The 16,909-nt window shown below is 27.6% G+C and overlaps 2 protein-coding genes and 2 non-coding genes across 9 annotated transcripts; 3 read left to right on the top strand and 1 right to left on the bottom strand.

Moving 5' to 3' along the window:
• Positions 1-51: 51 nt before the first annotated feature.
• On the top strand, positions 52-4,444 carry LOC126832728 (RING finger protein unkempt). 3 transcript variants are annotated; one of them, XM_050563614.1, is made up of 14 exons: positions 52-292; positions 411-620; positions 969-1,155; positions 1,244-1,340; positions 1,456-1,591; positions 1,651-1,853; positions 1,923-2,071; positions 2,135-2,266; positions 2,335-2,491; positions 2,555-2,653; positions 2,736-2,989; positions 3,066-3,224; positions 3,289-3,450; positions 3,756-4,444. In XM_050563614.1, the coding sequence occupies exons 1-14, from the start codon at positions 240-242 to the stop codon at positions 3,933-3,935; spliced, it is 2,178 nt and encodes a 725-aa protein (XP_050419571.1). In that variant the 5' UTR covers positions 52-239; the 3' UTR covers positions 3,936-4,444. The 3 variants fall into 3 exon arrangements, with proteins under 3 accessions (XP_050419571.1, XP_050419572.1, XP_050419570.1); XM_050563615.1 differs by having other exon boundaries at positions 2,335-2,431; positions 2,546-2,653; positions 3,756-4,443; XM_050563613.1 differs by having other exon boundaries at positions 2,546-2,653; positions 3,756-4,442.
• Positions 4,445-8,225: 3,781 nt separating this feature from the next.
• Positions 8,226-8,297, bottom strand: Trnam-cau (transfer RNA methionine (anticodon CAU)). Its single transcript has one exon. It is a non-coding gene; the product is annotated as a tRNA-Met (tRNA).
• Positions 8,298-9,423: 1,126 nt separating this feature from the next.
• On the top strand, positions 9,424-9,495 carry Trnam-cau (transfer RNA methionine (anticodon CAU)). The gene has a single exon. It is a non-coding gene; the product is annotated as a tRNA-Met (tRNA).
• Positions 9,496-10,298: 803 nt separating this feature from the next.
• Positions 10,299-16,343, top strand: LOC126832770 (senecionine N-oxygenase-like). 4 transcript variants are annotated; one of them, XM_050563698.1, is made up of 8 exons: positions 10,338-10,486; positions 11,613-11,748; positions 11,883-12,076; positions 12,136-12,280; positions 13,237-13,539; positions 14,295-14,445; positions 14,755-14,918; positions 15,853-16,341. In XM_050563698.1, exons 3-8 carry the CDS (start codon positions 11,889-11,891, stop codon positions 16,105-16,107), a joined length of 1,206 nt encoding a protein of 401 aa, XP_050419655.1. In that variant the 5' UTR covers positions 10,338-10,486; positions 11,613-11,748; positions 11,883-11,888; the 3' UTR covers positions 16,108-16,341. The 4 variants fall into 4 exon arrangements, with proteins under 4 accessions (XP_050419654.1, XP_050419656.1, XP_050419655.1 ...); XM_050563697.1 differs by lacking the exon at positions 11,613-11,748 and having other exon boundaries at positions 10,299-10,412; XM_050563699.1 differs by lacking the exon at positions 11,613-11,748 and having other exon boundaries at positions 10,335-10,486; positions 11,883-12,061; positions 15,853-16,343.
• Positions 16,344-16,909: the final 566 nt, after the last annotated feature.

The raw sequence follows: 16,909 nt of genomic DNA, 5'->3' as shown, positions 1-16,909 counted from the left end.
ATATGCTACCGTGGTTTAGTCATGTGATCAATATTTTGGAAAGTATAAAACAATAACATAAGTCGTCAAAAATTGTTATGCTTATAATTATTATTTTCTGTGTTGCGAAGTTGTAAAGTTGATTAACGCGCATGGCGTTCAAAATAATAATCGTTGCACCGTCGTAATTCCTTTTTGAAAACTAAAGGGTTTGTTAAATCAAGTTTATCCGCTCCTAAGGTTTTTTGGAAGCTCTCGAAATGCCGTCAGAATCAAAAATACCTGCCCAAATGGAGAAGCCTAATCATTACTCGTAAGATTTAATTTATACAAATAGTATAAGAAATCTGTACAACAAAATTCATTTGTTAACATTCCCATGAGTATATTAGTAGTGTGGAAATATGACTAAGAAATGTATTGTTTTGTAGTTATCTAAAAGAGTTCAGAGTGGAACAATGTCCTCTGTTTTTGCAACACAAATGTACACAACATAGACCTTATACATGTTTTAATTGGCATTTTATGAATCAACGGCGTCGTAGACCAGTGAGAAAAAGAGATGGCACTTTCAATTATAGTGCTGATGATTATTGTACGCAATATGATGAAACTACTGGCGTGTGTACCAAAGGAGACGAGTAAGTTAAGGGGATGTCAACTATAACTATATGTTATTATACATCATTTGAATAATCTTCTGCCAACTACTAACTTGATTTATATTCCATGCCAACTATTGAAAATGTGATAAGACTTAATTTGACACCATTTTCATAGTTGATAACTTTTGTGTTGATTTATTTCAATGTAATATGTTTATGAAATTCAAATAATATCTAGTAAGTATCATTAAGACTAATAATTATAATGAAAGTAAACTATGGATTATTCATATTTTAGATGAATTTTCTTATTAATATTAGTACTTATATTATTACTAATAATTATTATATTTAACTGATAGTGAATCCCTTTTTTTTTTTAAGGTGCCAATATTTACATCGTACGGCTGGTGATACAGAAAGACGTTACCATTTGCGGTATTATAAAACATGCATGTGTGTTCATGATACAGATAGCAGAGGATTTTGCACAAAGAATGGGCCTCATTGTGCATTTGCCCACGGAAATCATGATCTAAGACCACCGGTATATGATATTAATGAGCAAAAGGTATTGTAATTATTTGATTAGTAAATTAAAACAATATTGATATGTAAAAACAAATTATGATTTAATTTTCCAACTTAACATTGAACAGCTATCAGAAAATGATGATGATGAAGGTGGTGAGTTAGATGGACCAAATGTATTAGATAAAGAAAAAAATTTAATGAATGAAGATCCTAAATGGCAAGGTATTGTTTATACCTATATTAGGTTTTCATAATTTGGAACCAATATAAATATTATTCATATTATCCACAATATTAATTATTGTTATATTTAAGCTATATTTTTTGCTGTGTTTAGATACAAATTATGTTTTATCAAATTATAAAACGGACCAGTGTCAACGGCCACCTCGTCTCTGTCGTCAAGGATATGCATGTCCTCAATATCACAATAGTAGAGATAAAAGAAGAAATCCAAGAAAACATAAATATAGGTAATTTATAACTATTTTTATATTTATGTTTCGAAATCATTAAATTTACTAAATTTTAGATCAACTCCTTGTCCTAACGTTAAACATGGTGATGAATGGGGTGAACCTAGTAATTGTGAAAGTGGTGATAACTGTGCATATTGCCATACTAGAACTGAACAACAATTTCATCCAGAAATTTATAAATCAACTAAATGCAATGATGTACAACAAGCTGGTTATTGTCCTCGGGGTGTTTTTTGTGCTTTTGCTCATGTTGACCGTAGGCATTATTTTTACAATTTATACCAACAAATAGATAATAAATAATAAAACAATATAATTTTTTCAGAGGAAATGATTATTGCTCGTGAATCAGCTGCAGGATTAGAATCATCTACAGATATAGCAGATATGTTATCAAATGCTGTACCATCTTTAGGAACAGAATGTACGAGATCTCCGGTTAAAAAATTAGATGGGGAAAAAAATAGTTTATCGGTAAGTACTTTTCACACAATTAAAAATTGTGTTTATGATTAAATGGTGTGTAATGGTTTACAGAATGGAAGTGGTGACCTTTCTGAATGCACATCTAGTATTGGGTCACCCAATAAAGCTCCTGGTGCCCATTTGTCTAGATCTGAATTTAATGTTCAACAATACCAAATAGCACATGATGATACAATTCAAGCTGTAATATATAATTATTTTAATGTTTGTTTCAACAAAAAATGCAATATAATAAACAAAATAATTTTCAGTTACTAAATTCATTTGATTCTCAATCGCTATTACCTAATGTAGAACCACAGAGAAGACATAGTTCCATTTTTGGCCCAGTTGTATCAAATGGCAATGGTAATTCTTCAACATTTATGAATCATTTTTCATCTTACCAACCAACAACAACAATAAATGGTAGTTTTGAACATGTCGTACTAAAATATGTTTTACTAACTTAACATTTTATAGGAAATTTAGATGACTTGGTAATGGAAGATAATTTAAATTTTTCTATGGATCAAGAACACGAATCTCCTATTTTAAGTAATCCTCTATCTTCAAGCTTACAGGCCTCTGGTAAATTAATAAAATAATTTTAAAAAAAAATTATATTTATATAAGATATTTGTTATTTTATCATAAATATTTTATATTTAAGATGTGTTGGGAAGTTCTGCTCCTGTTAACATTCCGCTCACACGTCACAATAGCATTGGTCATTTTTCTCCAACAATAGCTTCACCGTTGAAACAAATGCAAAATAATATGATTCAAAAATCTAGGTTTAATCAACAGGATGGTTTAGGGCATTTAAATATAGTTACTGGTCACAATTATGGTTCTAGTTTGTTCGGTATTGGATCACCTGGAACTGCAAATACATTTCCAATTAGTCCTTCAAATTCTAATGAAGTAAATATAATTAATATAAATATAAAATTTTAAAAAAGTATACATTTATATATTTTAACTTTTTTTTTATTTTAAGGTTCAAAGGTTGCAAGAAGAATTATTAAATTGTAGATCAAAGTTAGTTAGTTGGGAATCAGAAAGATTATCGCAAGTAAGATGTACGTATGAAGCATGGCAACGAGAGACTGATGAATTAAAAACAAAATTAAAAATTGCTGAACAACAAAGAGATGAAGTAATTTAGTAATTTTGAATTATTGTATATTATTTCACTATATATTATATATATGTTTGTTTAGGCTATTAATCAAGCAAAAGCATTACAACAAGAAGTAGATTTATTGCAAGGTTCTCCATATCTTCATGGATTACGTAGGGTTTCTGAAATTAGGAATTTGTCATTATCTGTATTAAAATCATTACAGAGTCAAATGAGAAATGATCTTGAAGAAATTGATAAGGTAAATATTGTTTTATTTATTTAAATACTGGAAACAAAAAGTAGTAGATACTGTTCAATGTTCATTATATAAAATCAAATTTTGGTATCTAAGTTTACATGTGAAACTTGTTATTAAGTATGTGTTTATTAATATGTTAGTATTTATAAATTAATTATTGATATTTTAAAAAAACACTTACTTAACACTGAACTTTCAATTCTTACAATTTAAATACTATTACACTATTGAAGAAAATGTATTTAATATATTAGAATTATTTATATGTTACCTAATTATTCACAAACTTTAACTTTTTAATATAGGTGTTATATCTTCAAACTGCTACAAAATGTATGTTATGTGAAGAACGCAATAGAAGCGTGACATTAGGCCCTTGTAATCACTTTGTTTTGTGTAATCAGTGTGTGGATTCTATTAAAGATTGTCCTTATTGTTCAACTCCTATTTTGTCTCACACTAATACATCAACAACACAGGCATAGATGTAGATTTGTTTTTAAGTAAATCAAAAACACTTATTAATCAAGAATAATTAACTTAAAAACTATATATTAAAAGAAGAAAAGAAGTACAGTATAAAAAAATATTACAAGTTTTATTTTATTTAGACTTTTACGCTATTGTATTTACTATTACAATGTATTACATTATGTTTAGTATTTACAATATTAATTTGAATGTATTTTTTAAATATATTTTTTGGTTTTTTTTTCCAGAAATTATTTTAAATTATACATTGTTCTATTATAATAGGCAGCATACTTTAAGTATGTGATGTGGATAACATAATATTACAAGCACATAATATGCAATAGTTCAATACATTTATAAATTATAATTAATAAAAATCGAAAAAAAAAATATTTATTTTAGAAGTTTTAATATATTTTCCAACTTTTTCTTCTTTTTCAATTTAATTTTAATTTAGTTGTATAACAAAATATGATGGTTCTTACATGCTACTCAAATTTTCTTTAGACTTTAAATAATGTTATAATTACATTTAAAAAAAATTTAGTTTTGTATTTATTTAATTTATTTATTGTTTATTCGATGAAAAAAAAATATTAATCATAACACTAAATTATTTTTTAAAAGTCATTCATTGGGTAATTGATTTAATAAATTGAAGCAATTTAAATTTTAAGGGTACAGAAATTAATGTGATTATAGTAATAATACTAACCACTTCTTAACTCTAATTAAATCATCTCTTATAATATTTAATTTTAAAATTGAGGTCTAAAAAAAATTCTATAAATGGAATAGTATTATCATAAAGAAAAACACTGCATATGATTGAACATTATTTTTATGAATATTGATTGCAAATATAATCTTAGAAATATTAATTATTTTTTTAAAGAAGAATTTGTGTAGCATGTTAAATTAATTTATCGAACAATTAATTTCTATTTACTAAACGATAATCGCCTAAACTGTCTACCTATTAATTTAGGTAATACCTATATATTCATTTTTCAATATTTTTTATCCTAATGTATGTTTTATACATTTGTGGTAACTATCTAAAATTCGAAGTCACTTAGTCACTATGATATAAAACGTAAACATATAAAATGTCTTTATATTTCTTCAGTTCTCACACTTGTGATAAAAGTAGTATTTTTAGTGTAATAAATATAAGATTATACATTTTAAAGAATGTGCTAAATTAATAAGAATTTCTTTTAGTTATTTTATTTTTACCAAATACATTTGTAACATTTTCTACTATAATTGTTTTTATTACCTCATATTTTGTCTAGTTTGCTGTTTTAAATTGTCTGTAAAGTTTCCTTTTTCTCTATTTTAAAGTGTGTACTCAATCAAATAATGTTAGATATAAGAAAAAAAAATATGTCTTAATTTTAAAAATTTTATTATTGTAATATTTATTACTGAGTGGCTTTGAACTATTGTATCTATTTTTTTTTCAAAAAGGGATTTTTCCTTTGTTTTAATTTAAAATTTTGCATTTTCATTCCTATATTAATTTTGAATTATTTATTGGCTTTCTTTTTGGTTATTTTAACTAAAAGTAAAAATTGCCCGCCATTAACTTAATGACTGTCAATCAATTTTCTTTTTTATATTTTATGTTGTGTTGGCTTATTTTAATGTTTTTTTATCTATATTTAACAAAAGAAAATTGTATTAAATTCAATGAACAATAATTTATATTCCTAAACCTTTCAATTTTGAATTTACCAAAACAACAATATTAATACATATTATTACTATATATATATACATACATATTTTGTTTTTAATATTTCTGTGGTCTAATATTTATTTCCTATTTGTGTCTAAATGTTTAATTTTAGTATAAGATAGTGATTTTTTTAAAAAATTAGGGTGTAGTCCGCAAATTAAAATTTAAATATGTATAATATTTATTTATTTTAGAGCTACCAGAATAATAACTCTGTAGACTAAATGTGCATTTTATAATTAATGAGATGATGATGATTGAAACTTTAATAGAAGAAGAAGTTTTTGTATTTCTTTGTAACGTCAACAGTAAGGATATGATTGTTCATTATAAAAAAAATATGTAAAAAAATTGAATTTTTCTCTTGATTTTTATTGCTCATTTTGTATAACATATTATACTATGAACAAAATTTAATTATTTTGATGTGGATTGAGTGGTTGATATAATGTATGTGTTTTTAATAAAAAAAAATCAGTATTATTTTACTAAATTTATGTCAAAACTATATTTTATACTTGAGATATTATTTCAAATATTGATTATAATATTATTCTTTTGTAAAATATCTTTCGGGTAGTTGTAATTGTACAAGTTTACTAAATTGCAATAGATATTTTTTATTTTGTTTATTGATTTATTCAAAACAAATTCAATCAGCACATTGTTTAGAAATAATATAAACAATCTATTAATTTGTTAAAGATTCTTTAGATTTTCTAAATATTTGAATCTGCTACTGACGAGAAAACATTTTTCGATGAAGAACCTAAATCTGCATTCAAATTTTACCTAACATCAATTCATGAGAAAACAAATGTTAAAAGTTTAAAAAAAATGTTTTTATCAAATTAAACCAAAATTAAAAAAAACCTAAAAATAATTAAAATCATAGCATACATTGATCGAAAAATTGTAGAACCCAGAGGCCAAATTTACCCGTGTTGTCAAAATAATCAATATTAATTGATCAATGTATTTAATATCGAATTTTTATGGGTTTTTCCATCTTGAACATTTGTTGTCTCAGCAACATGACGTGCAAGCGCAATTTTAAAGGCAGACTTGGGTTACTAAACAACTATTTAAACTGTTAATAAATAAGCTGAATTCAAATTTGAAATCGGTTTGTTTCTATCACGTTTAGTTTTTTTTACAGTTTAAAATGTATGGTACATATCATATTTATATTAAATATTTTCAATGTTAAGAACAAAGTAAAATTCTAAATATATTTGCATGATTATTTAAGGTTCTTTGACAGATTGCACCTATAAGATGAGCCAATACCCAAGTTGTAAAAAATAAGACGTGCCAGAAACAAACCGATTTCAGATTTGAATCAACGCATAAATAACTATAAAATCAAATTAAAAACTTAAAACAAGGAAATAGTCGTAGGACTCTGTAAATTTTAAAAAATAAATATTATAAAATACGTAGGTTCATAGATAATAATTGGTGTAGCCTAAAAGTTGTCATTATTGACAGCTATGAATGGTAAAAATAAAAATATTAAAACGGCTATCGCGTTAAAAAAAAAAAAAAATACAAAAACTAAGTTTTTGCTTATAATTTTTAAAGTAAATTCGACTGCGAAATTTCGACTTCACCATCGTTACTTAGGCCGGTCGAAATTAGAAAAAGTCAAGTGTCAACTCCTTCATCCTGATAACTGGGAAACACCGAAAAAAAATTTGTCCTGGTTTTCAACTTTGATTTACTATAACCGAGAAATCGGTCGGATCAATTTGAAACTGGTTTAAACTGTAATAATTGGGTTGGACTGTACTTAGTTTATACTATATTGATAGTCAGAACTTGATTTATACTCTATTGGTTAAACTGTATTAGGTTAGGTATACTACATAGTATATACAGAATCGCATCGAAGCGTTTGAAAGTCATTAAATCACCGTATATAGCTTCAATAACATTATTGATCGTATTTTTATAATTATATTACCCAATATTATAATTTATAACATATCATATTCCAGATTATACTCGTATTCGGTAATTTATAATATAAAATGTTTATAAATAACCAACTGGCAACAGATACAATAATTCGAAATAATATGCAATACTGAAGACACATATTATAATAATTGTGTGTAACCAGTTTTCGGGTTGTTAAATTTAATACTCGGGCTTTTTTTTCAACGCTCCTCGACAATTTTACCGAACGTCAGCTATGGTTGAAAACAATATACGAGTATAATATGAGCCACCTGGATTTTAATTTTTCTCTACAACCTTCAACTTCACATATAATTTTTATAAATATGTAGGTTGCCATTTAAATTCCAAAAGCTGTTTAAGTTATAAAAAATGTATATGTTGTGAAAAGAATTACACAAAAAATGTTTGAAATCTTAACTATTTTTTAAGAAATAATGATTTGGCTAGTCCTCAATGAATCACCTTGAATTTTATAAACGTATCTTGATTCTTAATTTATTTTTTTAAATAAGATAAATGTGTATTTTTGTTTATATTGACCTGTTCGTTTCGCATTTTAAGAAAAACATAAAAAATACAAAATAATCTTCCTTAGCAGAGCGTGGTTTCGATCCACGGACCTCTGGGTTATGGGCCCAGCACGCTTCCACTGCGCCACTCTGCTATATATTAAAATTTGTTAAAATGAGACCATTTCAGTATCCAGCATGTTATTAAACATTTCAAACAAATAATTGGGGGGACGGAACAATGTATTGGGATTGGAAAGGTCACAGGTTATCAGAAATTAAAATAACAGAAATTGGTAGAAACTGTTAAATAAACACTTCAGTGATCTATAGATGGAATGGTAATAAATATCGTCAAGGTAATAAAAGTATTTAAAAAAAATTGTTTTGTATTTTTTTAATTAAATCTGAGAACCCCCCTCCTATTTTTCATCACTAGATCCGTCCCTGAAGTATAATATAGACTTTATAGTGTAGTAAACAATATCCTCCCCGTGCTTATGTCGGGGGAAAAACGCCATTTGACCCGGCCTTGTTTTTTGGCTAAACGACCTATGTTTCGGAACGAGTCTGCGGTCTGCGGATTAAAGTTATACTATCGGGAAGCCTTTAAAATTTGCTATTAAAAAGTATAGTTTCAAAGTGTCCTCGTTAGTAAATTTATTTTTAACATTTTTTAGAACACGACATAAGTACGGACCGGTGTGAAAATTTGTCATTCGACGAAAGTGATTGAAAACACTTTCAATTAAACGCTTCGATGCAACCTCACTTTAATACTTTCTTACTGTGCTTGGTTTGGACTGTACTGGTTTGAACTTACTACCTATCTAAAGATTCGCATCGAAGCGTTTATTTGAAAATGATTTGATCACTTATTCAGTTATAATAATTGAAGACCTATGACCTTTCCATTCCCACTTCCCACTATACTAGCTTTTTATTTATTTATTTAGAATAGAGACTGTGATTTCTCCGGGAAAAAAGACGAATTCAGAAGAATAGTGTTAGGTACTGTATAAATTTAAAATTATGGATGGAAATTATTGAACGGATGTCCTCGAACTGCTCGAAGATAATATTTTTCATAGTGCGATTTTAAAAAATAATGTTGTAGGTAAACAAAAAAAAAAGGTACTCTCTAAATTATAAAATCGTAAATTAACGTTTTAGTTCCTTTCCTTACTCCCAAAGATCATTTTGTACTAAGTTTACTTTGTTTGTTACATGTTAAAAGGAAACTGAGCTTAAATGTACCAATTTCAATCACCACAGCCATGTAGCAGAGTGGCGCAGTGGAAGCGTGCTGGGCCCATAACCCAGAGGTCCGTGGATCGAAACCACGCTCTGCTAAGAAAATTTTGCTTTTTTTAAATTTATTTTTCTGGTTTATAATATTTTTTGAACTTTTATAATACATATAAAAGTATCTTATCTTTAATTTTTTTTATTATACTAGCTAGGTATATTCATAACAGGTACTATATGGATTGGTTTTAGGATTGAATTGATGTTGATTTCAATTTATTTTTTATTGAAATATGGCTGGGTATATTATATTGTTATAGGCTATAAGACGTTAACGTAATGATGACTATCTGTACTAATTGTAAGTACTTTTATAAAAAAAATCTTTGGTGGCCTTACTATAATATTAAGTGAGACTACCTACCGACTACTGTAATTCGATGTAATAAATAATAATTCTGGTAATAATAATGTGTAGTAAGTAAAAATGAGAAAGTCGGGAATTACTTAAATATTACGTTACTGGTACCTACATCATAAATTAGTTTTCGAGTTGTTCCTTTTGGTATGGGCTATCCACTATAGTATATTAATATATAAATTATAAGTAATTAGCCGTTAAGTCGCTTTATCTCGAATTAATATTCACATTTAAAAAATCTATTTTATTGCAATGTGTCATGTACGTAATGTACCAGTAAGGTTTAAGAACAAATAACAATGAACATCAATTATTACAACAATTAATGTGTACATTGATTGTTTATCAATAAGTACTTACTAGTTAGTAATAAATAATTTCATAAAGACTTAAGTACCTACTCGTGGTCTAGGAAGAATCGTTGAGTATGATATAAACGGGTCAAAATTATTAATTAAATGATGCATTAGACACGTTATCAATTCTATTATTTTTTTTTATCATTATTATTAGTATTATTATCTGTGTCTATTCGAGTGACGAGTAACAACCAATGTTTAACATAATATGGTTCATAGTTCACTTGGATGGTATACATTAAGTGAGTAACTATATTTTTTTAAATAACTACAATATCTTTTGAATAAAATCGCGTTAAATCTTAGTGGGACATTGGTAAGTACATCATTTTATAAATGAAGTCGAAAATACAATTATAACATGCTATTTATTTAAAATATTTAATGTACATAATACCCACTTTTAATGCATCAAATATTTAATGTATACCTTATGGTCAATATCTCGGTCAAACTTATAATCACTGTTATCTTTAAATTTTATTAGTTATTTTTTTACCATTAATTTATTTATCATAATAATGTAAGATACGTCATTGTCCATTGACAGTGTATCCACTTAGAACACCCGACACACATTATTATAGTATTTCATATAGCACCATCAACTAAACGCCTTTATTTACTATGTGGTATTATTATAATACCAAAGTCCATAAGTAATATAATACTATTGTTAATAATTAATATTATTTTTTATAATATGTATAATTGGTAGAGTAATTCAGAGTATCAAATGTTGGTTTTGTTTCTTATTGATATCGCCGAATTATTATAAAATAATGACCTGCAAGTTATTGAGTCGACCAATCTCTAAAAATGTCATTTATTATTAATTTTTCTTTTCGTATATTTTCTATTTTATTTAAAATTTTTATCAAGATTTCTAAATTCAAATGTACTAACGCCTACCTAACTTATATAATATATAATATAAGGTTTAAAAAATACATTTATTTTATAACACAAATATAATTATATGAAATTAAAGATTTGAATTATTTACATGGAATACATAAGGCCGAGCTAGAGGTTGCATCAATTGTGGGAAAAATGAGAGAGAATAGGTTGAGATGGTTTTGTTCATGTTATGAGAAAAGATGAGGCAAGGGTAGTGAGAGTTGTTATGGAAACCGAAGAAAAGATGGGTAGGCTGAATAGAGAGTGATATGAGTACAGCTGGGGTGATTAAACGAGATGTAGGAGATTAAGATGGAAGTGTAGGACTAGGGTAGCCGACTCCGTGTAGTTGGGAATGTAAGGCATATGATTTGCTACCCTTAATTAGCAATATTGTCAAAAGATGAAATAAAATCAATTTTCACTGACTTGTTTTAACTTTTAATGCATGAGTAATGAGTTGTATGTTATTGTACAATACAAATTCTAACCAAGGAATTAAACCGCCAACCGATTTATCCAAAAATTGATTGGAATTTCAGACCTGAAAAATAAGAAATCTGCTTATCAAACAGAGTCTAGAAACCCTAAAGTTATTTGGAACCGTTTTTATTATCTGTTTTTAACCTGTCAAACAGGATAAATTTATTCTTTTCGCATTCCGTTTGTGAGTGCAAGGTAATAACTTTTTTAATTATAAATTATGAAATTGCCGGTATATAATTGTATGTAGTTTTGTTGTAGCAAAATCCAGTTTTTAATTAGTGTTTAGTAGTATATGATTTTAGCATTAGCAATTATTCTGATTTCAGACTAAAATGAAAGTAGCAGTGATTGGCGCAGGAGTGGCTGGCGTTGCTTGTGCTAGAAGGTGTTTAGAAAATGGTTACCACTGTACGGTTTATGAAAGGACTAATTGCGTTGGTGGGACATGGGTTTACGTCGAAAAAGTGGGAACTGACGAATTTGGCCTGCCAATACATACGAGCATGTACCAGAACTTGATGTAGGCATTTGGAAAATGGTTTTATGTAATAACTTCGAAGGAAATATTTTTGTTTTTAGGACTAATCTACCAAAAGAACTGATGTATTTCCCCGATTTTCCTTACGAAGATAATTCTGATTCATACTCGCTTATAAAAGCACACGAGGTGCAAAATTATATCGAACGGTTTGTTGACCACTTTAAACTGAGGAAACATATTCGGGTAAGGCATGGTTATTTTTTATTTATAATTTATGAATCATTTTTTTTTTTTTAGTATTATTAAAGTAGGTCACTAACGAGTTGTGGAACTTGTAATCTGCAATTAGAGGACGTTAAACATCCAATTTTAACCGAGGATGAGTGTAGCGGAAATGAGAATGCTTAGGTGAACGAATGGAGTAACGGGAGAATATAGGATAAGGAATGAATACATAAGAGGTAGCACAGGCGTGGCTTCGATAGTGGACAAAATAAGAGAAAATAGACTGAGATAGCTTGGGAATGTAATGAGGAAAGAGGAATCGCAAGCATTAAGAATGGTATGGAAAATAAACGTAGGAGGAAAGAGGGGAAAATAAAGACCGAAAAAGAGGTGGTTAGATGCGATTGAGAATTATACGAGGACTTCTAGTGTATGCAGGGATGATGTGGGAGATCGTGTCAAGTGGAAGTTTGTGACAAGGGTGGCCGACCCCAAAAAGTTGGGATAAGGAGAAGAAGTTTTACTTCTTCCCCATGTTGGCATATTGTCTATTTAACTGATTTTCTTTTTTATTCCCTAGGGTTTTCAGCTCATTTATAGTCATCAAAGCCTCCACTATATCCCTAGACTTTGTTAAGAACTGAGTAAAATTCTGAGGCTTATTGGTGGTAGATTTCTCGTTATAAATTATATCACAATGCAGACTTGTCAGATAAAACTTTACACCTTAGAGGAAAGAACTTGGTTCGTTAAATCGTTCAAATTACAAATTTGAGTAACCACCCTATTAGCAGTTTTTTACTAGGAGCCATAACCATGTCACTTCGTCTACTTCACTTATCATTTCATACTGTATAATAATACATATTGTTATTTTATTAAATTGTGTAATAATTATAATTAATAATAATAAATTAGTATTAGTTATTTTGGTAAACTTAACTAGTCCCATAAAGTATTTTTATTTGTTTTAGTTTTGTAATTTAGTGATTTCGGTTGAAAAACTAGTTGACACAAATAGTTGGCAAGTAACTGCAGAGGACTTGATTACAAAAAAGTCAAACACTGAAAATTACGATGCCGTCATGGTTTGCAATGGACATAATGCTGTGCCATCGATGCCAAAAATCATTGGAATGAACGAATTTTCCGGTATTAGTTTACATAGCCACGACTATAGAGTTCCCGAAAATTTTGCGAACATGAATGTACTCATAATCGGATCCGGTCCCTCTGGGGTCGATATTTCTGTAGATGTGGCTAAAGTAGCTAAACAGGTAAATTTACTGAATGATAGTGAGCGACTGTTGTAATCAAATAACAATTCATTTTTAAAACAATATAAAATAAGGTATGCAATAATAATAATAAAAATTACAACATTTTAATGAGCCAAAAACATGTACGTAGTAGCTAGAAAATTTCCCAAAGTAGACCATCTTTTAACCATAAATTTAATTAAATCTAATTTTAGTTTATGATGTCCTAGTAGTTTTAATCTTTTACTTTAACCCCTTCTTTCGACTTCCACTAATCGATGTTATACATTTTACTAGATTTTTAGTAAAAATAACAAGTTTATTGTGGAAAGTGGGGCAAAATATTATATGTATATGATTCAAACTCGGAAACCTAAAGGTCGTCTTAAGCTGTATTATACAATCCCGGGAACTTCGATTATCCTTGTGTGGGCAAAGAATGTATCATGGTAATAATTTAACGTAAGACACTTATTTTATCGGGAAATAATTACAATAATATTATTTTTATAACAGTAGTTACATAAAAGTATTAAATAGAATATTAAAAAATGTGTATAATAAAAATTAATGTTAACTAGGCGGGATAAATAATTGCGGTGTATAGAACTATTCTTATTCACTATGGCTATATAATACAATTTAAAACAAGTTAATAGCAGATACCACCGATATTATAATGATATTAATTGTAATTTATGTAACATCATAATCAATAATATTTTATACAACCGTTTGATCGTGACCATGACGTGTAGTTTTATTTTTTTTAGGTATTTTTAAGTCATCACAATGAAAAGATACTGAGTAAGAAATTCCCATCTAATGTTATTCACAAACCAGATGTCGAATCTATTTCAAAAAATACTGTTTGTTTTAATGACAATTCAATAGCAGAAATGGACGCCATTATATACTGCACGGGTCTGTATAAACTTTAATATAAATAATTAAAATTAAGAGAGAGAGATAGCTATACTAAATTAGTTAATTATTATTTATTATGGAAATATATTAAGAATACCAAAATTTTTTATTTTGCAAGTCAAGCATAAATTCGTTTTTTTTTTAAAGAAATTACTATCGTACATCTCTCTGTTGGGATGCTGTAATGGTTCACAATAAACTGGTACAGCGCCAGGTGATAACATTGATATAAATTAATAACTTATATATAGGGTGTCCTAAATAGTATAATACGTTAAATTTAATTGTATTTTTTTTTATCTTTAGGGTTCAAAATAGCACTGCCATTTTTAAAATCTAGTTGCGGAATAAATGTTGAAGATAAACTGATTACTCCGCTTCATAAAATAATTATAAATATCAATAATCCAACGATGGGTTTTATTGGATTTCTGAACATGACATTCATATTTCGAGTATTCGATTTACAAGTAATTTAGTTTTGGTACAATTATTAATAATCATTGTAAAAATAGACATTATGCAGATAAATGGTAATAATTAAGGTTTGTTTAGTATGTTCCGACAACTCTTGCGAATTCCAATCCTTTATTCTAGTTTGTTGTCATTCTCTCTTATACTTCTTTTATTTATCAATGATCAGTCACACACTCGTTTACCTTTATATGGCGGTCCTTTCTCAGGTTTAATAACTGTCCCAATTATACATTAATATTTAAAATCTTTTAAGATATTTTCCAGAAAATCTTCACTTCATTTTAAATTTTACTGTTAAAAATGTTTTAACCTCCTATTTTTTGACCAGATTGTTCTTATTAGAATCCCGATGTATAATTATATTTCTTTTTGTGTACATTAGACTCTTTCGTCCTACACCATTGAATCTACATGTAATTGTAATTTTTATGCTTTATAATTCTTAATATCTGATAAAAGTAACTTTCTAATTTGCTCTGTCTCAATTAACCTCTTATTATTATAGGTATCCATTTTTTTAGTACACACATTTTCTCGTTAATCTCATGCAGATCATTTATACTTCATATTTCATCTAACAAAACATTTCAATTACAATGTGTGCCCAATCATATTAGCATATAGAGTAATAAAGTAATATCTTTTTTTTAAGACATGTTAGGCGGGTCTTTACTATTGTCGATTACAAAATAGTATTAAGGGTTAATGAAAAGCAAGCCGAACGACATTTTAAAAAAAGCGATAATAACTATAACTCAATTTTTAGATTAGTTATTCAGATTTATGAAGTATTAATACTTATTTAACTTAACACCAGTTTACACATTTAGTTAACCTGCGCAAACAACTAGTTTATGTAATTTTTGCGAAAATTATTTGAATAAATTATTTAGTATTTACACATTCATTTTTTACCTTTAATTTTAGGTTCGATATTTTCTGAAATTTTTTCAAAATCATTTAAATCGTTGTCCTCAAAATATGGACTTTATGGTTGAAGCAAAGACGCATTTCATCGGAGATTCAGTTTTTAATTACTGCAAATCTATAGCCAATGAACTTCAAATTGAACCAATTCCAGATATATTTTTTGAAATCTATAGACTTCGCGGTTCTATTTGCTTTGATGGAAACCCTTCAAGTGAAAAGGAGCTGCCTATCCCTCATACCGCGACGGAGTGACCCGTCTAGAAACTAACTCATGTTGGCAGTGTTGGCTTGTTAAGCAACATGATAATGATGATAAATCTTGCGGTAAACTTATAAATCGAAATTTTAGAATTTATCATTCAGCAGTAATAAAAAAAAAATCGACGACGATAAAGAATTAGATTAAAAATAAATAGCATATTATCCTGTTGATAAAAATATGCTGTGTATCAACTTACATTTTATTTAAATAAAAATCCTTTTGACTGATGTATTTTTTTAATAATTTCTAGTATTATTATATAAAATACTTAGATCATAGTATGTAAAAATAATTACTGTTAGTTAGAGATTGAAAACTTTTCTTACATTATAATATTTCAATACGTTATTTTGTGTTCCGTCCTACCTAGAAGCAGAACATGTTATGAACAAAATAAATATACATACTATTTATTTTGTTTTTGTTGCGAAACGATATTCTGAAACAAATTTAATTTAGAAACAGTATGGCATTATTGTACAACCAATACCGGTTTAATCCCGCATCAAAAAATATTTAGAGGCAATTATTTTTTTTCTCTGTAAAATGTAGGGTTATCTTTAAATCGAATAGGGAAAATAGGTACAAATGGAAGTTTTTATGGAAAAAAAATCGACAGTTTTTATTTACCTATTGTTTAAATTAACATTTTATGACTTAAAGCTGTTAATTAAAATTGAAAACTGACAATTATTTTACTATTTTATAAAAAAAAAGTCGTTTATTCTATTTACTTGCAAGTAAATAGGAAAAAATAGGAATGTAATAAATTTATCAGAATAACTCAGATCG

Source organism: Adelges cooleyi, unplaced genomic scaffold, assembly GCF_023614345.1.
Source record: "Adelges cooleyi isolate 19-005CV unplaced genomic scaffold, UGA_ACOO_1.1 ACOO_flye_CR_arks_rails_tigmint_CR_PRNA_167, whole genome shotgun sequence".
In the NCBI taxonomy this organism is placed as follows: domain Eukaryota; kingdom Metazoa; phylum Arthropoda; class Insecta; order Hemiptera; family Adelgidae; genus Adelges; species Adelges cooleyi.
The sequence above is the reverse complement of the archived record's forward strand: the minus strand, read 5'-3'. Positions and strand labels throughout refer to the sequence as shown.

Excerpts from the sequence above, each read along its gene's own strand:
- LOC126832728 (XM_050563613.1), top strand. The coding sequence starts at position 240 with ATGCCGTCAGAATCAAAAATACCTGCCCAAATGGAGAAGCCTAATCAT. Across the intron at positions 1,592-1,650 it reads CCAAGAAAACATAAATATAG|ATCAACTCCTTGTCCTAACG; the intron begins GTAATTTATAAC and ends ACTAAATTTTAG. Across the intron at positions 2,990-3,065 it reads GTCCTTCAAATTCTAATGAA|GTTCAAAGGTTGCAAGAAGA; the intron begins GTAAATATAATT and ends TTTTATTTTAAG.
- LOC126832770 (XM_050563697.1), top strand. The coding sequence starts at position 11,889 with ATGAAAGTAGCAGTGATTGGCGCAGGAGTGGCTGGCGTTGCTTGTGCT. Across the intron at positions 14,446-14,754 it reads CGCCATTATATACTGCACGG|GGTTCAAAATAGCACTGCCA; the intron begins GTCTGTATAAAC and ends TTTTATCTTTAG. Across the intron at positions 14,919-15,852 it reads TTCGAGTATTCGATTTACAA|GTTCGATATTTTCTGAAATT; the intron begins GTAATTTAGTTT and ends CTTTAATTTTAG.